This window comes from Artemia franciscana, chromosome 10 (assembly GCF_032884065.1).
Source record: "Artemia franciscana chromosome 10, ASM3288406v1, whole genome shotgun sequence".
Taxonomy (NCBI): Eukaryota; Metazoa; Arthropoda; class Branchiopoda; order Anostraca; family Artemiidae; genus Artemia; species Artemia franciscana.
Window position 1 is genome coordinate 9,594,822 of NC_088872.1, and position 24,623 is coordinate 9,619,444.

The 24,623-nt window shown below is 36.7% G+C and overlaps 1 protein-coding gene across 4 annotated transcripts in view; it reads right to left on the reverse strand.

Annotated features, from left to right (window-relative positions):
• Positions 1–24,623, reverse strand: part of LOC136031756 (alpha-tocopherol transfer protein-like) — a 79,873-nt gene that overhangs the window by 28,990 nt on the left and 26,260 nt on the right. For all 4 annotated transcript variants that reach the window (XM_065711486.1, XM_065711488.1, XM_065711484.1 and 1 more), the window contains exons 2-4: positions 16,992–17,159; positions 8,142–8,230; positions 1,165–1,306 (exon numbers count right to left, since the gene is read on the reverse strand). In XM_065711486.1, the coding sequence (XP_065567558.1) occupies positions 1,165–1,306; positions 8,142–8,230; positions 16,992–17,139 (379 nt within the window). In that variant the 5' untranslated portion in view covers positions 17,140–17,159. The remainder of the gene's footprint in view (positions 1–1,164; positions 1,307–8,141; positions 8,231–16,991; positions 17,160–24,623) is intronic.

Genomic DNA, 24,623 nt, shown 5'->3' on the forward strand with positions numbered 1-24,623 from the left:
GGTAAAAACTAAAAGAACTAAAAAAGAAAAAAATAAATGACGACACTCAAAGAGAAAGCGACCAGGACAAAAGGAATGTTCGATTAGCAATCAACAAAGCACCGGGACACAGGGAGTATAAATGACGACCAGGACACAAGTAAAAAAAAAAATTAACAAAACTAAAAAGAAGGTAAAAACTACAAAAAAACTAAAAAGAAAAAAAAACTAAAAACTAATAAAAAAACTAAAAAATCTAAAAATCTAAATAAACTAAAAAAGAAAAAAAAAAGGAAAAAAATAAAGGAGAAAAACAAAACTAAAAAACGAATGTATATACAGACCGGTACACCGGGATACAAATGACGACCGGGACACAGGGAATATAAATGACGACCGGGACACAGGGACACAACTACAACGGGGACACCGGGGGAAACAGGGGGATGTAAATGACGACCGGGACACCGGGACAGGGAATGGTCGATTAGCAATCACCATCAACAAAGCTCAAGGGCAATCATTAGAATCATGAGGTATAGATCTGAATACAGATTGTTTTCCCATGGACCATTATATGTTGCATGTTCAAGAGTCGGTAAACCTGACAATCTATTTATATGCAAAGACAATGGGACAGCAAAGAATGTTGTATATTCGCAAGTTTTACGTAGTTAAAACCATATATATTTATCTATCTATATTCACAGGTGGGACATAGGGACACAACTACAATGGCGCGTAACTATTATGGCGCGTAACGACTTACGCGCGCGGGGGGGCTTGGGGGGGGCGCGAAGCGCCCCCACCAACTAGGTGTTGGGGTGGCGCGAAGCGCCACCCCAACAGCTAGTATATATATATATATATATATATATATATATATATATATATATATATATATATATATATATATAGAGAGAGAGAGAGAGAGAGAGAGAGAGAGAGAAAGAGATAAAGAGAAAGAGAGAAGCACAGAGAGAGGGAGAGTGATGGATCGTAAAGCCTAATCTTTTCAGAATCTACTAACTTTGTTGGAAAGTAGTAAGAACAATTATTTCCTTTTGGTGCGCTCTTCAGTCATTATTCTGGGAAGGATTACCATAAATATTGCAAATGTGCTTCCTCTGGCAACCCTGTTTCTAAATATTAGTTCTAAATTAATTGAACAAAAATATTACTCACCAACGCGAAAAAGGAAAAGATAGGAGCCATCCTTCATTCTGACAAGAGTAGTTAGTTCCTGTTGAAGTGCTGGCCAAGGAGAAGTGATATCAAAGTCAAATAAATGAGAGTGCACTTTCCTCATTTCCCAATAGTTTCTTAGCTAAAATCAAATACATCAATAAAAAGATATACTAATTCTCAACAGTTTACACCTGAAACATAACAACGATTAAAACCGGAAACTAAGGGCTATTTCACTAGGATTTATGATGAAAAAATCCCTAGACGTATGATGAAATAAAATATTAAACAGTTCGTGGTAAAGAACTGTAAGTAAGGAGCGACCCGGTCCAATAGCAACCGAAACTCTAAAAACGGAATTTTTATAGGAATAGATACATCAAAAGAATTGGATCTTATGCTGATTTTCAATATGTAAGTTTCATCAAGTTTAGTCTTACCCGTCAAAAATTACGAGCCTGGGAAAATTTGCCCTATTTTCGAAAAAAGGGGAAACACCCCCTAAAAGTCATAGAATATTAATGAGAATCACACCATCAGATTCAACGTATCAGAGAACCCTACCGTAGAGGTTTCAAGCTCCTATCTTAAAAACATGTGACATTTTGAATTTTTTGCCAGAACACAAATCACGGATGCGTGTTTATTTGTTGTTTTTTTTGTTGTTTTTTCCCCAGGGGTGATCTTACCGACCCAGGGGTCCTAGAATGACGCTAGAGGGCTCCTTCGAACGGAAATTAAAAGTTCTAGTGCACTTTTAAGTGACCAAAAAATTGGTGGGCAACCCCCTCCCACGCTGATTTTTTCCCCAAAGTCACCGGATAAAAATTTTGAGATAGCCATTTTGTTCAACATAGTCGAAAAATCTAGTAACAATGTCTCTGAGGACGACTTAATCCCCTATAGTCCCCAGGGGAGGGGTTGCAAGTTATGAACTTTGTCCATTGTTTACATATAATATTGGTTTTTCGGAAGTTTATAAAGTTTTCAGGGGGGATTTTTCTGCAAGAGGATTGGGGCTCAGGGGAAGGGGTTACGAGGGGAGAATCTTTTCATGGAGGAATTTTTCATGGGGGAAAAGAATTTTCCATGAAGGGAGCACCGGTCTTCCCAGCATTATTTAAAAAACGATCAGAAATTACATGAAAAAAAAAACAAGTTTCATCAAATGAAAGTAAGGAGCAACATTAGAACTTAAAACGAATAGAAAGTTTTACATATATGAGGGGTTCATCCTCTCGTCACTACCTCGCTCTTTACGCCAAGTATTTTTAGTACTTTCAAAAGAGCTATTTATTCTAATTAAACGGTCTTTGTGATTCAGGGGTCATTCTTAAAGAATTAGAACAAAATTCGAAGTTTAGTGTAAAGAGCAAGGTATTGACGAGGGGGTGAATCCCCTTATATATTTAATAATTTTTATTTGTTTTAAGTTATAATGTTGCTCCTTACTTTCAGTTGAAAAAACTTGTTTTTTTATTTAATTTAAAAAAAAAGCAACGGGTTTAGGCCAATTTAGAAAATAGAAAAGTGGCAAATATCTTAGGCTGAAATTCCTGGTCCTTCTTCAGTGTCTAATTAAAATTATAAATAATTTTGTTAAAGACTTTCGTAATAAAAACAATTGATTAAAATTTAAAAAAAAATAAAAATTAAAAATCATAAAGTATTCAATGAACCGTATACAATTTTGAGCAGCATAATCAGTTGTGTCCCAATTAGTTGTGTTTTAATTTTTCCAGATGCAGCTCAAAATGGTGAATTCTTGCTTCTTGTAATTTTAAACCCTGTTTTTATCACGAAGCTTTTTAGCATTTAAATACGCACTGAAGACGGAAAATGAATGTCGGTCGGAGACATCTGCAACTTTTTTGGTATATATTCCCATTGGCCTAAACTCGTTTTTTTATTCTAATATTTTTAATCTTCATGTCTCATGTATTCAGACTCAATCAATTATACTAGACACACATGCAAAGGTTCTCATGGAACACCTCACATGATGTCAAAACTTTTCGCATTTAACACCGTGCTTTTATATTTTTTCTTATAATTTACCTTTTTTATGTGTGTTTCTCCTCACAAATTTACTGTGCCCTCCAAAACAGAAAGTTCTATGTAAGTACCTTACTAGGTGACAATAATTTTGTAGATTTAGTTGTATAGTTTTTATCAAACAGTTCGTGGTAACGAACTGTAGTAAGGAGCGACCCGGCTCAATAGTAACCAAAACTCTAAAAAATGAAATTTTGATACCAATACCTACATCAAAAGAATCTCATTTTAATGCTGATTTTAAATATATAAGTTTCATCAAGTTTAGTCTTACCCATCAAAAGTAACGAGCCTGAGAAAATTTGCGTTATTTTAGAAAATAGGGGGAAACGCCCCCTAGAAGTCATAAAATCTTAACGAAAATCACACCATCAGATTCAGCGTATCAGAGAACCCTACTGTAGAAGTTTCAAGCTCCTATCTACAAAAATGTGGAATTTTGTATTTTTTGCCAGAAGGCAGATCACGGATGCGTGTTTATTTGTTTTTTTTGTTTTGTTTTGTTTTTTTTTTCCCAGGGATGATCGTATCGACCCAGTTGTCCTAAAATGTTGCACGAGGGCTCATTCTAACGGAAATGAAAAGTTCTAGTGCCCTTTTTAAGTGACCAAAAAGATTGGAGGGCACCTAGGCCCCCTCCCACGCTAATTATTTTACCAAAGTCAACGGATCAAAATTCTTAGATAGCCATTTTATTCAGCGTAGTCGAAAAACCTTATAACTATGTCTTTGGGGACGACTTACTCCCCAACAGTCCCCGTGGGAGGGGCAACAAGTTACAAACTTTGACCAGTGCTTACATATATGATGATTATTTGGAAGTGTACAGACGTTTTCAGGAGGATTTTTTTGGTTGGGGGAGGGGTTGAGAAGAGGGGAATATGCTGGGGGAATTTTCCATCGATAATTTGTCATGGGGGAAAAAAATCTCCATGAAGGGAGCGCAGGATTTACTAGCATTATTTAAAAAAAAACAATGAAAAAATAAATATGAAAAAGTTCTTTCAGCTGGAAGTAAGGAACAGCATTAAAACTTAAAACAAACAGAAATTATTATCCATATGAGGGGCTCACCTCCTCCTAATACCTCGCTCTTTACGCTAAAGTATTTTTAGTAATTTCAACTATTTATTCTACGGCTTTTGTTATTCAGGGGTCATTCTTAATGAATTGGGACAAAATTTAAGCTTTAGTGTAAAGAGGGAGGTACTGACGAGGGGGCAAATCCCCTCATATATGTAATAAAAATATGAGAATACAAAAGTTCTTTGCATAAGCTAATTTATAAGTTACGTAAATCTTTTACTAATAAAAAGATTCGTAAAAAATTAGAAGTTCTAGTTGCCGTTTTAATTAACCAAAAAATAGGAGGGCAACTAGGCTTCCTCCCCCACTCTTTTTTTCTCAAAATCATTCGATCAAAATTATGAGAAAGCCATTTAGCCAAAAACAAAAAAAAAATGCAGATTTCGTTTTAATTATTCATCTGCAGAGAGCCAAAATCAAAACATGCATTGATTCAAGAACGTTCAGAAATTAAATAAAAAAACAAGTTTTTTTTAACTGATAAGGAGTGACATTAAAACTTAAAATGAACAGAAATTGCTTCGTATATGAAAGAGGCTGCTTCCTCATCAACGGCCCGCTCTTTACGCTAAAGTTTTTTACTGTTTTAAAAAGAAGAATTGAGAAAAAGAGTCAAACTTTAGCGTAAAGAGCGGGGCGTTGATGAGGAAGCAGCCTCTTTCATATACGAAGTAATTTCTGTTCTTTTTAAGTTTTAATGTCGCTCCTTACTTTCAGTTAAAAAAAACTTGTTTTTTTTTTATTTAATAGCTGTATATATTTAGTTGTATAGTTGTATAGATTTATAGATTGTATAGATTTCAAACAGATCGTGGTAACGAACTGTAGTATGGAGCAACCCGGCTGAATAGTAACCAAAACTCTAAAAAATGGAATTTTGATATCAATAGCTACATCAAAAGAATCGCATTTTAATGTTGATTTTAAATATATAAGTTTAATCAAGTTTTGTCTTACCCATCAAAAGTTCCGAGCCCAAGAAAATTTGCCTTATTTTAGAAAACAGGGGGAAACAACCCCTAAAAGTCATAGAATCTTAACGAAAATTACACCATGACATTCAACGTATCAGAGAACCCTATCGGAGAAATTTCAAGCTCCTATCTACAAAAATGTGGAATTTTGTATTTTTTGCCAGAACGGATGCGTGTTTATTTATTTGTTGTTGTCTTTTTCCAGGGGTGATCGTATCGACCCAGTGGTCCTAGAATCTTGCGAGAGGGCTCATTCTAATGGAAATGAAAAGTTCTAGTGCCCTTTTTAAGTGACCAAAAAGATTGGAGGGCACCTAGGCCCCCTGCCATGCCAATTATTTTCCCAAAGTCACGAAACCAAAATTCCGAGATAGCCATTTTATTCAGCGTAGTCAAAAAACCTTATAACTATGTCTTTGGGGACGACTTACTCCCCCAAAGTCCCCGTGGGAGGGGCCACAAGTTACAAACTTTGACCAGTGCTTACATATATGATGATTATTTGGAAGTGTTATTTTGATAGAAGAACTCTCTTTATTAACTACTAATTACAAAAACTATAAATACACACAACCGCCCTGGGGAAGGCTCAAAGAGCCTGATGTTGGACGGCTGCAATCCTCTGATTCTCAACCTAATTTAATAAGAAAAAAAAAAACAGAAACTAAAAAAAACGGAAACTAAAGAAGGACAAAACACTCTCACTCAATTACTCCTTAATACCAGAATATAAATAAATAAAGGCTAACAATAATTAAAAAAAAAGAAGAAAAAGAAAAAAAAGAATTATCTCCCCACTTCCAATAAATGTTTTTTTTTAATTTACTTTAAACAACCCAATATGTTCCGCCTCCCTAATGCCAGCTGGGATATCATTCCAAATAGCCGGAGCTAAATACCTAATTCCGAAAGCTGCACGTGTGGTGTCTCGGTACTCAACAATAAAATTATCTGCCTCTCTAGTCTCATACCCATGGAGTGAACGATTCACTCGAAAAAAAAACTGGTAAAAACTGGAGGACATACATCATTGCAACATCGATACGCAAAAACAGCAGCTTGATAATCTCGAATCTGATCAATGTTAAGCACTCGTAATTTCTTAAAACATGACGCGGTATCATTCACATTTTCTACATAATTACCAAGAAGACGTACTGTTTTATTTTGTAGGATCTGCACTATTTTAAAATTTGCATAGAAATTACTAGACCAAAGGACACAACCATAAGAAATATAAGGCGCAACAATGGTGCGGTATAATAATAAAAGAACTGGTAATGGTAAAACATGCTTTAATCGACGCAAAATTCCCAAACCTCTAGCAACTTTAGCTGCAACAAGATCACTATGGTTCTTCCAAGATAGATTACAATCAAGCTGGAACCCCAAATAACGCACTTCATGCAGTTGTGACAGAGGCCTGCCGTTTAAAAAATATCTTTTTATCAACACATGGAGGTGTACAGACGTCTGAGTGTACAGACGTTTTCAGGGGGATTTTTAGGTTGTGGGGGGGGGTAGATAAGAGGTGGATATGTTGGGGGAACTTTCCATGGAGGAATTTGTCATGGGGAAGAAAATTTTCATGAAGGGAGCGCAGGATTTTCCAGCATTATTAAAAAAAAACAATGAACAAATAAGTATGAACAAGTTTTTCAACTGAAAGTAAGGAGAAGCATTAAAACTTAAAACGAACAGAAATTATTACGCATATGATGGGCTCACCTCCTCCTAATACCTCGCTCTTTACGCTAAAGTATTTTTAGTAATTTCAACTGTTTATTCTACGGCTTTTGTGAATCAGGGGTCATTCTTAAGAAATTCGGACAACATTTAAGCTTTAGTGTAAAGAGCGAGGGGGTGAACCTCTTCATATACGTAATAAAAACATGAGAATACAGAAGTTCGTTACGTAAGCTAATTTTTAAGTTACATATATCTTTTACTAATAAAAACATTCGTAAAAAATTAAAAGTTCTAGTTGCCTTTTTAAGTAACCAAAAAATCGGAGGGCAACTAGGCCTCCTCCCCCGCTCCTTTTTTTCTCAAAATCATTCGATCAAAAATATAAGAAAGCCAGTTAGGCAAAAAAAATAAATATGCAATTTTCGTTTTAATTATTCATCTGCGGAGAGCCAAAATCAAAACATGCATTGACTCAAAAACGTTCAGAAATAAAATAAAAAAAAACAAATGTTTTTAACGAAAAGTAATGAGCGACATTAAAACTTAAAACGAACAGAAATTACTTCGTATATGAAAGGGGCTGCTTCCTCATCAATGCCCCGCTCTTTATGCTAAAGTTTTTTACTGTTTTAAAAAGTAGAGTTAAGAGAAAGAGTCAAACTTTAGCGTAAAGAGTGGGGTGTTGATGAGGAAGCAGCCCCTTTCATATACGAAGTAATTTCTGTTCGTTTTAAGTTTTAATGTCGCTTCTTACTTAGTAAAAATAATTTACTAAGGATTAAGTTTGTTTTGACAAATAGCAGAAATGTTTCACCAATAAATACATTTTTGGTGTAAGATTAGCAGAATTTTGAATTAATTTTTGCTAAATCTAGGTAAGGCCAATGATAAGTTTCCATTATTTTTTGAATGAAAAATTCAAAAAATAAAAATAAGAATTCAAATGATAAATTAGCTAAAACGGGCGTAAGACTTTATTGCATTTTAGGAAATATAGGTAGAAAAGGATAGAAAACAAAAATGATAACTGAAAAAAAAAATAGAAGAAAGTGTAACCTGTTTTCCTTTAACATTGAAACAAAGTAGCTTACTTAGACTGTTGAAAAACTAAGTTTATTTAGTTTCTTTACTAAAGGTAATTAATTACCATAATTACTTTAATTCACTTACTAGTTTAAGAGCTCTATTCTTGTCCCATTTTCGACAGTTTAGGAAGGTCAACAAGAATTCATCCGTCGTAATATAATCCAGTTCTTGCTCTAAAATAGAAAAGAAATACATATGACTTAAGTTTTTTAGAGAATGGAGATAGGGAGTTAACAAAATGGTTGTAAATTCTGTTTGCAAAGAAAAATCTCTTTCGGGGACAGAAACCGATGGAAAAGGAGGTTTCCCAGCAAACGGGTTAAGCCTCGTCATCCACCCTGCCATCAGCATTTTCTAGAAAAGGATCACTTTTGACTATTCGGCTATGATTGGACAACCATTATGATTGAGAAGACTACATGGCGATGGAGATGCCTTCTAAGATTTCGAAGACTATGATTTCTTTTTGGTCAAACCCACGTCCTGCTGCTGGCAGGTTAGATTATATCAATCAAGACAAGGCTTTAGTTTGTCGTTACAGACATAACAAGAGCTAAGAGCTCATATGGCACTTGTGACGAGGCAAGAAGAGCTAAGAGCCAAGAGCTCATATGGTATGAGCTCTAACAAAATTCTAAGAATCAATAGATTGATTTAAAAGGAAAACCAGAGGCTTAATGCCGGTCAGGATTTAAAATAACAGCTCTGAGTCACGATGTCCTTCTAAATATCAAAACTCATTAAGATCCGATCACCCATTCGTAAGTTATAAATACCTTATTTTTTTCTAATTTTTCCTCTCCTTTTAGCCCCCCAGATGGTCAAATCTGGGAAAATGACTTTATCAAGTCAGTTTGTGAAGCTCCCTGACATACCTACCAATTTTCATCGTCCTAGCACGTCCAGAAGCACCAAACTCGCTAAATCACTGAACCCCTCCCCACAACTCCCCCAAAGAGAGAGAATACAGTACGGTTACGTCAATCACGTATCAAAGACATTTGCTTATTCTATCCACCAATCTTCATCCCGATTCCTCCACTTCAAGTGTTTTCCAAGATTTCCCCCTCCAACTCCCCCCCATGTCAAAAGATCTGGCCGGGATTTGAAATAAGAGCTCTGAGACATGAATTCCTTCTAAATATCAAATTTCATTAAGATCCGATCACCTATTCGTAAGATAAAAATACCCCAATTTTCACGTTTTCCAAGAATTCCGGTTTCCCCCTCCAACTCCCCCCAATGTCACAGGATCTCGTCTGAATTTAAAATTAGAGCTTTAAAGCACAAGATCTTTCTAAATATCAAATTTCATTAAGATCTGGACACCTTTTCGTAAGTTACAAATACCTCAATTTTCAAAATTACCCCCCCCCCAACTCCACCAAAGAGAGCAGATCTGGTCCGGTTATGTCAGTCACGTATCTTAGACAGATTTTTATCCTTTCCATCCAGTTTCATCCTGATCCCTCCGTTTTAAGTATTTTATAAGATTTCTGGTCCCCATCAGGTCGGGATTTAAAATAAGAGCTTTGAGACACGATATCCTTCTAACTATCAAATTTCATTGAGATCCGATCACCCGTTCGTAAGTTAAAAATACCTCGTTTTTTTCTAATTTTTCAGAATTACCCTCCCCCCCAACTACCCCAAAGAGAGTGGATCCGTTCCGGTTATGTCAATCATGTATCTAGGACTTGTGCTTATTTTTCCCACCAAGTTTCATCCCGATCCATCCACTCTTAAGTGTTTTCCAAATTTTAGGTTCCCCCCCCCCAATGTCACCAGATCCGGTCGGGATTTAAAATAAGAGCTCCAAGACACGATATCCTTATAAATATTAAATTTCATTGAGATCCAATCACCCGTTCCTAAGTTAAAAATACCTCATTTTTTCTAATTTTTCAGAATTAGCTCCCCACCCCAACTACCCCAAAGAGAGCGGATCCGTTTCGGTTATGTCAACCATGTATCTAGGAATTGTGTTTATTTTTCCCACCAAGTTTCATCCCGATCCCTCCACTCTAAGTGTTTTCCAAGATTTTAGGTTTCCCCTTCCCATATCCCCCCAATGTCACCAGATCCGGTCGGGATTTAAAATAACAGCTCTGAGATACGATATCCTTCCAAACATCAAATTTCATTAAGATCTGATCAACCGTTCGTAAGTTAAAAATACTTCAATTTTTCTATTTTTTCCGAATTAACGCACCCCCACCCCAGATGGTCAAATCTAAAAAACAACTATTTCTAATTTAATCTGGTCTGGTCCCTAATACGCCTGCCAAATTTCATCGTCCTAGCTTACCTGAAAGTGCCTAAAGTAGTAAAACCGGGACCGACAGACAGACCGACAGAGTTTGCGATTGCTATATGTCAATTAATACCAAGTGCCATAAAAACATGCGTTTTTCTTGAGGAAGGGAACGCTTCCAGTAAAAGACAAAAATTTGTGAAAACGCAAAAAAATATACGAGATCGAAGAACAATTTCTCTAAAACCGATGGTGAAAGCTGTGAGAAGGTCTCCGAATTATTGGGGGGAACGAGCACGAAGGTACATCCAACATATATGCCTTAATTTTCAACATGCTACACAACCTACAGCTCATAGGTACCCTTAGTTATGATTCCTCAGAGAATTGTACAAAGTATTCAAAAAAATATACCATATGATGTGAAAAGTATCTGAAGTATGAGGAAATCCTAAAAGTCGATTACATTCTTGGTATTTCTTTTATTGTATTATACGTCTAATAGAATCTTTGAAGCCTCTTAGAATCTGAAGGAAGCCTGGAGCTTATGCAGGCAATACTTTTACCAGTAAGTGTGAGAAAATGCTGCCTACAGTTTAAGTTCCGACTAATAATTAAACTCGTGATTAAACAAATCAGCTGTTGAAATTTCAATAAATCTTCAGTAACTGATTGTGGTATTGGGGCCGCATGGTATCCATGAATAATGGCAGTCCCCACTTGATATCTGAAGCCTGCCCCCCCCCCTCCCTCAACATCAAAAGACGTGGACGGTAGAAAGTGACTGCTTAAAGAAGGATTCAATACTGGTGTAAACATTTTTGGAGGACCTGTGGCTGCAAGGTAATCAGAAGTCTTTGTGAAGAGGTGCCATTGTCACCTCACGCAACAGCTAGTACGGGAGGATCTAGCTTTAAAAGCGAGAAATTTTGAACCCAGTGCTTATAAACATATTAACAGGTCAACTTATGTTGAAGCACTATTTTGAAACCTTACAATTTTGTACCTACGAAGGTAAAACAATGTTGCTTTTTGGATTAGTACAAAATGAAACCCTACACATTTTTTTTTGGGGGGGGGGACTTCATTGTTACTAATTACTAGTTTCGGCGCAATGGTTCTCCTGTCCTCTTGTGTTTAACATTTTTCGAAGTTATTCCATTATTCATTCATTTCAATTGTTTGTTAATTAAAAGAGGGCCTTTCCGAAGCCAAGAGCGGGGGGTTAGCAAAAAAATAAAAAACCTGTACAAAAGAGTCTTTAAAAGCTGGGGGTTTGGGGGGCGGCAGCCCCCCAACTTCCTCTTCTAATTCCTGTACGTTTTAAGGTTCGACTTTGGGACGCAGCCTCTTTAACTCTTTAAGAAAACGAAGTTTTTTTCATATTATAATTTCAAAAGGCGACATATATTAAGGAACAAAACAAGGGGAAATGGTAAAATCTGAAGATTTTACGTAAGGTGTTTTAGCAATATAAAAGATCAGAAACAATGATAAATATTATTCACATGATTATGGTAGGCTTCAGTCGAAACAAAAACAATAACTCAAAACTCAATAGTTCCTTTAAACCTCTAAGGGTGCTCACATAAGTTTCCCCTGGGGAAGGGGTAGGCATTAAACAACCTTCGAGGGGGTCCAAGTTTGAGGATAAATCTTGCTCCCACTAAAAATAGCATATTTTCTCTAACATTAAAAGGATGCACCTTTAAGATATCCTTTGTCTTACAAAGTAGGGTAAGGACATTGTGACTTTAGAGATTAAACTACTGTAGTTCATTGCATTCAAATTTATTTTGGAATAATTCTTCGGATTATTTATTCCATGTTTGCATTCTTAAATCCTTAAGAACAAGTCAATTTCACGCAAAACATCTGACTGACTACTTTAACTGACTATTAATTTCGAAGAAAAATGTAGGCATTGAGGGCATTTAAATTTATGAGAATCAGAATATTTACTCATCTAAGATAGTTCACACGTTTCTTTCTTGTTTTTACAAACAAAAAGTTACAAGGTTACGCTTTGAAAAAAAATGCATTCGATGAAACTTAAACGCATGCAGGGATCGAGCCTTTCAGCCCGCGTCCCTCCTCCCTATACTTGAGACAGTTACTTCTGCGTATGTGTTTGCAATGAAACAATTTTCCCTTAAAATAGCACACTTGCTTTTTGTTATTCTAGGGTTTATAAATACAGAGTTTTCCCCCCTACTGACGCCTATACCAATCCTCTTTAACTTCCCATAATATTTGATTTTAAAATACCTCCGTAGCTCAAGTATTTTGTTTACCTTGAGAAACCTAATTTTAACTATTTCCAAGAAAACAATCTATTCTTTTAGACAAGCCCTCAAAGTGAGGGGGACGGGAAATACCCATGAGAAGGGAACTTCTGGTTGCAAGTTCAACAAAGACTTTTTAGAAAAACAGTTTAAAGACCTGACGTGCAACTTAAATGTGTTGAATAAATATGTTCCTATTAGCTGTTTATCATCATCCCTGTGCGAAGTCACTTTCTGACCAGCTTCCGTTGATTTTTTTTTCAATAAAGAGAAAGTCTTTGTTAATACTCTTCCTTTAACATACATTAATTTTTTATGGCACTTGGTATTTACCAAGTGACATATAGCGATTGCAAATTCTGTCGGTCTGTCTGTCGGTCCCGGTTTTGCTAGTTTTGACAGTTTCAGATAAGCTAGGTAGATGAAATTTGGCAGGCGAATCAGGGACCAGACCAGACTAAATTAGAAATAGTCTTTTTCACTATTCGACCATCTGGGGGGGGAGTGGGGGTGACGGTTAATTCGGAAAAATTAGAAAAAGTGAGGTATTTTTAACTTGCGAACAGGTGATTGAATCTTAATAAAATTTGACGTTTAGAAGTAAATCGTGTTTCAGAGCTCTTATTTTAAATCCTCACCGGATAGGATTACATTGGGGGGAGTTGGAGGGGGAAACCTAAAATCTTGCTTAGAAAACGCTTAGAGTAGAGAGATCGGGATGAAACTTGGAGGGAGAAATAAGCACAAGTCACAGATTGACATAACCAGAACGAATCCGATCTCTTTGGGGGAGTTGGGGGGGGGAGGGTAAATTCTGAAAAATTTGAAAATTACGAGGTATTTTTAACTTACGAAGGAGTGTTCGGATCTTAATGAAATTTCATAGTTAGAAGTACTTTGTAACTCAGATCCCTTATTTTAAAATCCCACCGGATCCAGTGTCATTGGGGGAATTGGGGGGGGGGGGGGCGGAAATCTTGGTAAACACTTAGAGTGGAGAGATCAGGATGAAACATGGTGGGAATAATAAGCACAAGTCTTAAATACGTGATTGACATAACCGGACTGGATCCGCTCTCTCCGGGAGAGTTGGAGGGGTGTTAATTCGGAAAAATTAGACAAACTGAGGTATTTGTAACTTAAGAACGGGTGACCAGATCTGAATGAAATTTGATATTTAGAAGGAACTCATGTCTCAGAGCTCTTATTTTAAATCCCGACCAGATCTGTTGACATTGGGGGGGGGGGAGTTGGAGGGGGAAACTGGAAATCTTGGAAAACGCTTAGAGTGGTGAGATCGGGATGAAACTTGGTGGGTAGAATAAGCGAATGTCGTATATACTTGATTGACGTAACCGGACTGGATCAGCTCTCTTTGGGGGAGTTAGGGGAGGGGGGTTCATGCTTTGGCGGGTTTGGCGCTTCTGGACGTGATAGGACGATGAAAATTGGTAGGAGTTTCAGAGACCGGCACAAATTGACTTCATAAAGTCGTTTTCCCCGATTCGACCATCTGGGGGGCTGAAGGGTGAGGAAAAATTAGGAAAATGAGGTATTTTTAACTTACGAGAGGGTGATCGGATCTTAATGAATTTCGATATTTAGAAGGACCTCGTGTCTCAGAGCTCTTATTTTAAATTCCGACCGGCATTAAGCCTCTGATTTTCCTTTTAAATTAATCTATTGATTCTTAGAATTTTGCTAGAGCTCATGCCATATAAGCTCTTGGCTCTTGCGACCTCGTCACAAGTCCCTTATGAGCTTTTAGCTCTTTTTCAAGATAGAGTATAGTTTTTATTTTTTTTTTCAATATAAAGAAAGTCTTTGTTCATACTCTTTCTTCAACATATATCTATTTTTTTTTCAACATAGAATATAGTTTTTCTTTTTTTTAATATAGAGAAAGTCTTTGTTCCTACTCTTCCTTCAACATACGTTAAGTTTTTTAATTTAGATAATTTTAATTTTAATTTTAATTTAATTTTTTGCTCAAGCTCTTCCTTCAACATATATCTAGCTTTTCCCAATATAGAATATAGTTTTTTTTTCAATTATATCCAGTTTTTTGAACAGATATTGAAAAAAAAGCATTGACTATTTAGACATGGATTATTATTCGATCTAAGGGGCTATTATATCTCCAGGTTTTAGCAGGTTGGACCCCCTGCTTAGACCCCCTGTCATAATCTCATGCAGCTTGGAGCCCCTGTACGCCCTTTATTCAATCACTGAACGTTTTGTGATCTCTTAGAGACTCAACGTTTGAGTAAATGCAAAGCATCCAATAGGCTAGGTTACAATATCAAGTGATATTTTGGCCTCAGATAAGGATTAAATAAAAAAAAACAAGTTTTTTTAACTGAAAGTAAGGAGCGACATTAAAACTTAAAACGACCAGAAATTACTTCGTATATGAAAGAGGCTGCTTCCTCATCAACGCCCCGCTCTTTACGCTAAAGTTTGACTCTTTCTCTCAATTCTTCTTTTTAAAACAGTAAAAAACTTTAGCGTAAAGAGCGGGGCGTTGATGAGGAAGCAGCCTCTTTCATATACGAAGTAATTTCTGGTCGTTTTAAGTTTTAATATCGCTCCTTACTTTCAGTTAAAAAAACTTGTTTTTTTTAATTTAATTTCTGAACGTTTTTGAATCAATGCTTGTTTTGATTTTGGCTCTCCGCAGAGGAATAATTAAAACAAAATTTGCATTTTTTTTTTTGGCTAAATGGCTTTCTCATAATTTTGATCAAATGATTTTGAGAAAAAAAGAGCGGGGGAGAAAGCCTATTTACCCTCCGATTTTTTGGTTAATTAAAAAGGCAACTAGAATTTTTAATTTTTTACGAATATTTTTATTAGTAAAAGATTTACGTAACTTATAAATTAGCTTACGTAAAGAACTTTTGTATTCTCATATTTTTATTACATATATGAGGGGGCTAGCCCCCTTGTCAGATCCTCGCTCTTTACACTAAAGCTTAAATTTTGTCCCAATTCATTAAGAATGACCCCAGAATCACAAAAGCCGTAAAATAAATAGTTGAAATTACTAAAAATACTTTAGCGTAAAGAGCGAGGTATTAGAAGGAGGTGAGCCCCTCAAATGGGTAATAATTTCTGTTCGTTTTAAGTTTTAATGCTGCTCCTTACTTCCAGCTGAAAGAACTTTTTCATATTTATTTTTTCATTGTTTTTTTTTTTTTTAATAATGCTAGTAAATCCTGCGCTCCCTTCATGGAGATTTTCTTCCCCCATGACAAATTATCGATGGAAAGTTCCCCCAGCATATTCCCCTCTTCTCAACCCCTCCCCCAACCAAAAAAATCCTCCTGAAAACGCCTGTACACTTCCCAATAACCATTGCTATATGTAAGCACTGGTCAAAGTTTGTAACTTGTTGCCCCTCCCACGGGGACTGTGGGGGAGTAAGTCGTCCCCAAAGACATAGTTATAAGGTTCTTCGACTACGCTGAATAAAATGTCTATCTCAGAATTTTGATCCGTTGACTTTGGGAAAATAATTAGCGTGGGAGGGGGCCTAGGTGCCCTCCAATTTTTTTGGTCACGTAAATAGGGCACTAGAACTTTTCATTTCCGTTAGAATGACCCCTCTTGCAACATTCTAGGACAACTGGGTCGATACGATCACCCCTGGGAAAAAAAAACAACAAAAAAAAAAAACAAGAAAACAAAAAAAACAAATAAACACGCATCCGTGATCTGCCTTCTGGCAAGAAATACAAAATTCCACATTTTTATGTAGATAGGAGCTTGAAACTTCTACAGTAGGGTTCTCTGATACGCTAAATCTGATGGTGTGATTTTTGTCTAGATTCTATGACTTCTAGGGGGCGTTTCCCCCTATTTTCTAAAATAACGCAAATTTTCTCAGGCTCGTTACTTTTGATGGGTAAGACTAAACTTGATGAAACTTATATATTCAAAATCAGCATTAAAATGCGATTCTTTTGATGTAGGTATTGGTATATTGGCTATTTTTTAGAGTTTTGGTTACTATTGAGCCGGGTCGCTCCTTACTACAGTTCGTTACCACGAACTGTTTGATTACTCTTGCCTCAGGTGTAATCTAAGAGTCAAGGAAGTAGGCCACATTCTTCCACAGCATCTTTCCAGTCGCTTTCTTGTAAGTAATTTTTTTGACGGTAATACCCTAAAATCCCCAGGGGAGCTCCAGATTACTGTTGAAAGGACTGCTCAGGTTGTTAAATAGGTTAATGAAGTGGTAAAGAAAGGATAGCAGGGGAGGTGGGACGAAAATTAGCATTTAGTTATGATTTTTTTTTGGTGATTTTTTTTTTAACCACCGTGTTGTATTGCCTTGTTTGGCTTCTAATACATTTATTATTGCTATTATTATTATTATTTTTGTCTCCATACCTTTCACAGCCATTCGAAAATCTTCAAGCGCATTATCTGATTCTTGCTTTATAGACGAACATCCATGGCAGTCTTTTTTTTCTTTCTGACTTTCTGTAGTTGGACTTGTGTAACAGGATTCAACTGAAAATTCCGGCGAGCAGGGCATTTTAAGAAAATAAAGACACCCTAAAAATTAAACCAATTATCCATTTTTTCTAGTCCACAGAAGACAGAAAATAGCTATATACAATACATTTAACAGTGGGGTACATCGAATAATAATGGAGCATATTTTATGCGAATTCCAGGATCTTTCTCATGCAGGACTGAGGTTGTTTGGGATTGTTATAATTGAACTTCTAGAATTTTAAATATTGAAAGATAAAATAATAAAAGACTGAAACATAGTGGGTCATTCCAGACTATTTAAGCGGGGGTCTCCCAGCAACCCAGCAAGGGTCTCTAGAGAGAGAGAGAGAGAGAGAGAGAGATTGGTATATTTAAAAACTATCGTAGCATAGCTAAATTCAGTTTTTTCACAAAAATCATACATTTAAACAAAAATCACACACTACAACTCAGCATTAAAAATTGATGTGAAGAAAGGCACAAATGAGTTGGCGTAACGATTAGTTCGCACTTTAGGGGGTACACGTTTATTTTGTAACCGAGTTCGGCTATTGGGAGGGGCTGGTTCGGGTAGTATTGATCGGTGGCTCTTATTGGCTAGGACGGATTTTCCAAATTGCTGAATAAGGTGTTCAAGCCGGACTTTAAGTGGAGATAAATTTAATTTAGCGAGGGCTTGATCATAGGGTATGGTCGCGTAATAGGTACGCAGTGCGAATAGCAGATGGACCCCACACCGGGCACGCGTACTCGAGCAATGGCCGAACATAACACATGTAGGCATGGAGAAGACTTTCAGTATCACACCCAAAACTCCTCATTTTGGTAAGTGTCTGAAGGCTTGCATTAGCCTTGTGGACGGTTAAATTAATATGGGCACTGAAACTACAGTCACTAGTGAAAGTTACTCCTAAGATTTTTATTTCGTTCACAATCGGGAAAGGGACTAGAGGCATATCTATATTCCGTTCCAGAGGGTTGAAACGAATTATCTTCGACTTGCTACGTTAATGGTAAGATCATGGCTTGAGCATTCGGTCTTTAGCTGATTAAATAACTGGTCTGAAAACTGCTTTGTTATGATAGTGTTTTCAACCAGGTAAGCGAGCACTATGGACAGATCATCTACAAACTTGTAACTGTCGCCGTGATGATTAAGCAGGGAATTAATTACAGCCAGGAAAATTATTCCAGCTAATTTCGTGCCTTGTGGGGCCCCGCAAGAAGTATCTGACCATGATGAATTTATTTATTTGTTTAATCTAGTTGTTTTTTCCCTTTTTTTTAACTGTTGATAAGGTCTTGTGGATGTGAGGTCGGAGTGTTCAGACTTTTACTATTATTTGTAAAAAAAAATTGTTCTTACAAAATTATTGGGACAGCCCAACCTTTAGCAATTAGTCATAGCTAAAATCAAATTGTATCCCTGGCAAATAACGTGTTTTTTGCAAATACCGCTTACAGTTTCGAGCTTGAGTGCCAAATGATGCCAAATAATGTTGGCTATTCTGAACAAGGATAAATGAAAAAAGACGTCCAGCAATTCTGCAGATGATGTAGTCGGAGTAATTCGCATATTACACGGTGTATTCAAATAAACCCACTTTTTGCGAACACAGTATTTGGCTTTTGGATGACGGCAGTGCTGAGTGGATATATGGCAGTGTACTTCAGAGATGCAAACGGTTGGGGTCGTGAGATTATATAATATATATATATATATATATATATATATATATATATATATATATATATATATATATATATATATATATATATATATATATATATATATATTCTAATTACATTGCGGATGACTGAGTAGGGGTTTCTACCAAAACATTGCATTCACTTTTGTCCTTGTTTCACTAATTGTGAATTTTCTTCTGTTTTTTCGTTTTTATATTTTCTTTTTTTGTCATAATTAGTCATTTAGGTATTTATCGGTTATATAATAGGCACTCGGGAAGTGAAGTTCGATTAATACTAATGAAATGCAACGAAACACGATGAATATATAATAGTTTAGAAACAAATTTGGGCTATATATTTGCACATTAGAGGGGGGGGGGTGGTGGTAAAGCATAGCATATATTAAATGCGTAAACTAACCATTGCTGTATTTAATATATGCTATGCTTTACCCCCATTCCTCCTAACGTGCAAATATATAGCCCAAACCTTTGATAAAGCTAATGAAATAAACTAACCGGTTAAAATCCCATCTGATCTTTGCCATCCAAATGACTGACGGTATAAAGAAGTTACTTGGCCAGTTTCTTGTGTCAAATTTTATAGTGTCTATTATATAACCGACAAATACCCATATTTACGCTCCTCCTCCAGTCTATTCTTTTCAGAGCTCCTCCTCTGTACTGCCTCACATGAAGTTCCTATTTCTCTGAAATCCCTTCTTTAGATCTCACTTCACTCTATTTTATGATATCCTACTTTCTGTCCAACCCTAGACGGAATGATAAAAGAAATAATTTCCACCAGACTATAAATTGTTCAACAGTAAAAATTTACCTAATCTTTTAATATTTATTTGATTATAGCCCGAGAAAGTGAGATCAATTTTTGTAGAGCCTATTGTTTGAAATACGGTCATCCAATCCAGTAATTGCAGTTATCCTTAGATAATTCCTACGGAGAGCATTAAGCATATCTTCGGAAACCTTTCATAGCCCTTACGTAACAAAGCCGAGCTTGACCACTGTCGTTGCCATAGATTCTAATATTCTAATCTTAGCTTGAAAACTTATCTTCTTATCCTTCCAAACCTTTTTCAAATGCAGAACAACACCCTACAACTTGGGTATTTTACATTTTACATCTTATCTACACTTACCAATCTTACTAAATTTGTGCCTAGCCAAACAAGACTGCTCACTTGGTCAATCTTCTCGTTTCTAACATCACCTTTAAATTTTATTTATTCATATTTGAAGAAACTTTGTCTTCCGAAGCGTTATTTTCCAACCTATTATCGCACTCTCAAATATCAAAACTCCAAAAACACATTCATTTCATTAAAATGTTATCATCTTAATTCTACGTTTTCGGAGTTTCCATCTTTCAAATTTTATGGTAGAGGCACCAAGGGAGTGCAGACTTCCCGCCACGTCGTTTACATCTCAAAACGTCACGTGTACCATACAGTTTAACCTTCCACCACGCTTAGTACTCGTCACCTGGTGTACAAGATTTCTGAGAGAGAGAGAGAGCGACCCATCGACAGAAGAGATACACATGGTCAAGAAACAATCCTCGAAGGGTGCCATCTGGGTATACCAGAGAACGAAGCCCTACGCCCATGGAAAAAAGAAGCCAAATATCTTAAAAGAGGAAAATTGGAAACCACAAAGACAAATGACGATTTACAGAATACATTGGATTTAAATAATTTGGGCTATATATTTGCACATTAGGGGAGGGGCGGGGGTAAAATATAGCAGGTCTGCATACAAAATGTGTTGGCTATAATTATCCTACATATTATGAAGTAAGAATTTTTTCTAACTTCACACTGTCCAAATACTTTATCCCCACCCTCCATTGTGCAAATGTATAGCCCCAATTTATTCTATCAAACTGAATAATTCTTGTGGCTATGAAATGTGAAACCGGTTCTTATAGATCTACAGATCAAATTCTTGAGTGTGTTCTGAATAATTAATAAGAGTCAAAATTAGTATATAGTCCTTATCTCTTGACTCTCCGGATAAGGACCCCTCTTGCCCCCCCCATTAAAAATGCTAGATCTACGCTTCTGCGTTGGTAGAAATTACCCTCCCCCGTTCAAATTTTCACTTGCTCCTATCTCCCTGATTATACATACATCTTTGAATCTGCAAATGATCTAATTATATATACTTTCGAAATACTTTGCTTTTTCTCACTTCAAGGCGTAGAGATGGGGTTACATTCCTGCCTTTAGTAGAAATTACCCCCCCCCCCGTTCAAATTTTCACTTGCTCCTTTATTCTCCCTGATTGTATAATACATCTTTGAATCTGCAAGTGATCTAATTATATATGCTTTCGAAATACTTTGCCTTTTCTCACTTCAAGGCGTAGAGATGCGCAGGATCAAGGACATATTACAATAATTGCATTTTCGTTAGTGTGGAAACCTAGATGGCAAAGTTTCAAACTTGCGAGTGATTTTGATGGGACTATATGCTTTTTAGGACTAAGGTAAAAATCGTTAATGTATTAATTTAACCTACAAATCATATTCAAATGTTCTTAAAGTATTTCAATGATTATATATGAAAATATTATGCATTTTAATAGAACTAGATGAATAGTTTTTAGATGGCAGCATATTAGATGAAATTTCAGGGGATATTAGCTAGCCTATAGGTATAATGTAGTCTAATAACTCAAATTATAAAGTCAGAAAGCAATGCAAAAGTTTTTTTGTATAATAATTAGGGAATCACGCGATGCGAAAGGGGAAGGTAAGTTTGACCCCTGATGTGTGCAGAAATATGAAAAAAGAGCGAGGTTCAGTGCAAATTTATTGATGTTTAGATAACTTTGCTAGCTAACAGATGAATGTGCCATTTGATGCGTCTTTTAGCGCTGATTCCACAGTGTACTAGTCAATATCCTCGCAAATTACCTCCCCCCTTTGGGAGCCAGATATAGAACTAGGCTTAGAGGGGGGATAATTTTTTTGGGCAGGGGTCAATGATAAAACAAATTTTATTCAATGATTTTAATAAGAAGTAGCCTAAACAGAAATTCAAGAAAATTTAGTATTTTAGAGGGTCATGTGCCCCAAACGCAGGTGAAATTTGGGAATAGGAGCTTTCCCAAGCTCTGAAAGCCGTTGTGTTCAGCAGGCACGTCAATTGGAGGAAGGGGGATCCACCTAGACTTTGAAAATTCCTTTTTTTGGTATTTTCATTGAAAAACTTACCCTCCCCCAAGATTACGGAAAATGCATTCTGGTGCCCCTCCCGCCTCTTTTTTGAGTTGATGTTCCTGGTGCTTGGTGAATAAAACATAGAAAGTGGTGTACCTTCCAAATTGGGGCCCTAAGGCGTATTTTCAAGAACTCAATTTGCCCCCCCCCCTTGAATGCTGACGCTTTATGAGCTTTGAAATTGTTGTGCTATCTGAATTGAACTTCGAAAAATGTGCATAAAACCCAAATAATGATTTTTAAAGATCTTGTTACAAGCCTATCACCGTTTCCTTTCTGCTAGTATGTTTTCAAAAATTTCCAGGAATTGGGTAGGCTCCGAACTTCAAAAACAAATTCAAAGGGGGGTTAGAATCCGACTCAAATCCTGAAAGCCATCTTGTCAAGGCCTGCAATCCAAGGAAAACAGATTCTAAGCCACTTTTTGCTGAAAATGCCACCGCAAGTACTTTCTAAGGATTGGTTAAGCACTTTTCTTGAAAATAACGTTCTATCCAAAGATAAGGAAGTTACAGTTTTAACAAGAAAGTACCGTAACTGTTATTGCAGTTGTGGCTAGGTGGAGTTTCGGGAGATTCAGAGCCCCTCTCCAAAAGTACTAAAATGCGAATTTTCAATATTTACTTTCACATATGTTTAAATACATATTTGACTTGTGTTAAACGATTTGTTTATATATGTTCACGATATTTAACATATGTTTATAATTGAAAAAGAGGGCTTGTTTGATGCTGAGGGTGTGATTGACTCGAAACTTAGGGGTCGCAGCATCAAAATATTCCGATATGAAAGGGAGGGGTCAGGGTCCCAGATATAGGCCTGATATTTTTGTTCCTGATCGATTTGAAACTTACAGCCGTAAGTCCTTGGGCCAAGAAGAGTCAAAAATACAAAAAATTCCGGGGCAGTGTTCTTCCCCCCCCCTAAAATGGAGCTCGAAAAAGGATCAAACAACTTTTTTCTGATTTGTCCAAAACTTGTAGCCTACTTTGACTAAGGATATCTCAATTGAGAAGAAATATAGGCCTAGAAACAAAGTTTTGGTTCTCTCCAAAATGGACCTGAAAGGGACTAGGAAACGATAAAAAAAAAACTTTTCCTGGGCAACGGTAGTCATAAAAACTTGAGAGGGTACGCATCTAAGATTAGGCCTATCATTTTTTTCAAAATTGTTAGAATATCAAATAAATACAAATCCGGAGATTGCATGAGCCCAAAACCCCTGTTGCAAGGGCCATAAATGATGCATAATGTCAGTTCTTTACACATTAGTTTGTAATGGTAAAAAGGAGGACTTGTTTGATATTGGGTATGTGATGGGCTTGTAGCTTTCAGGGACTGGTCTCAAGGTAAAAAGAATTAAATATTTTGTAGTGTGAGACGCTGCGTATATCCAGATTATTGTGTACCTGCAATATCTTGAGTGGCTCGGGGTTTGATATTTAAGTATTTTTTTTTTCTGATGCACAAAAAGATTTTTGCATCCTAAGCTCTTATGGGACTTTTAGTGTCTGCACAGTTAAATTGCCAGATACATCAAAAGACATATGAATATCTCAAGAAGGGTTTGGGTATCAAGTTAAAACTTTCAGACAGAGGGAGAAACAAGCAGACGTTTAGCTCTGTTTTTAGAGAGAGATCAAGGAGGCACACTCGTGCCTCTATAAAGAGGCGACACACGACAATGTTAAGCGATCTTCGGTTCCAGTGGTCGCAGACGGATGGGGAGGGATGCATTTCGTAGCCCGAGCTCCAACTAAGAAACCTGCAAAATTTCATCCCCCTCCAACTTTTTCTTCATGGGGAAAATCTGGCCGAAAGTTTCGACCTGTCAACCCAAGCCCCCCTTTAACGTTGTCCGATCGGGCTGAAATTCACAAGTTAAGGTCCCCTAGGGCCCAGGAGCTTATCCGCGAAATTTCAGCTTGATCCGATAACTCCTTCCCTGTTTTCCAGAAACCACGCATAGCCACTTAAAATTCATTTACTTTTTTTTCCTAGACGCCTACAGGTCACATCCGACATCGGATCTGGGTGTACGAAGACTCATTCGATGCGGAATTCTCCGAGTAAGTGCCCATGAAAGTTTCGTAGGAAAATCTTAACCCCCCGAAAGTTTTGACCCTCCAACCCCCCCCCCCCCCCTTTTAACGTTGTCCGATCGGGCTGAAATTCACAAGTTAAGGTCCCCTACGGCCCAGGAGCTTATCCGCGAAATTTCAGCTCGATCCGATAACTCCTTCCCTGTTTTCCAGAAACCACCCATTAGCTATTTAATTAACGGATTTCTCTCCATAAGAGCCCATGTTAATTTGAAATTTTTTAAAATTATTGAGAAGTTATATTTACACACAGGCAAGTTATTAGCTCAGTTGGTAGAGCGTCAGACTTTTAATCCTCGGGTCAAGGGTTCAAGTCCCTTACGGGCGGTTTTTTTTCACAACATCAAAAAAATTTTGATAACACCTGGACAGCTTATCATTTGAGAGATAACAGAATATTAGCTTCTTATGAGCAAAAGAAACATTTCGGTCATTCTATCTATTTTTTTTTCTATTTTATACAATGATTTAAAAGTGGGGGGGG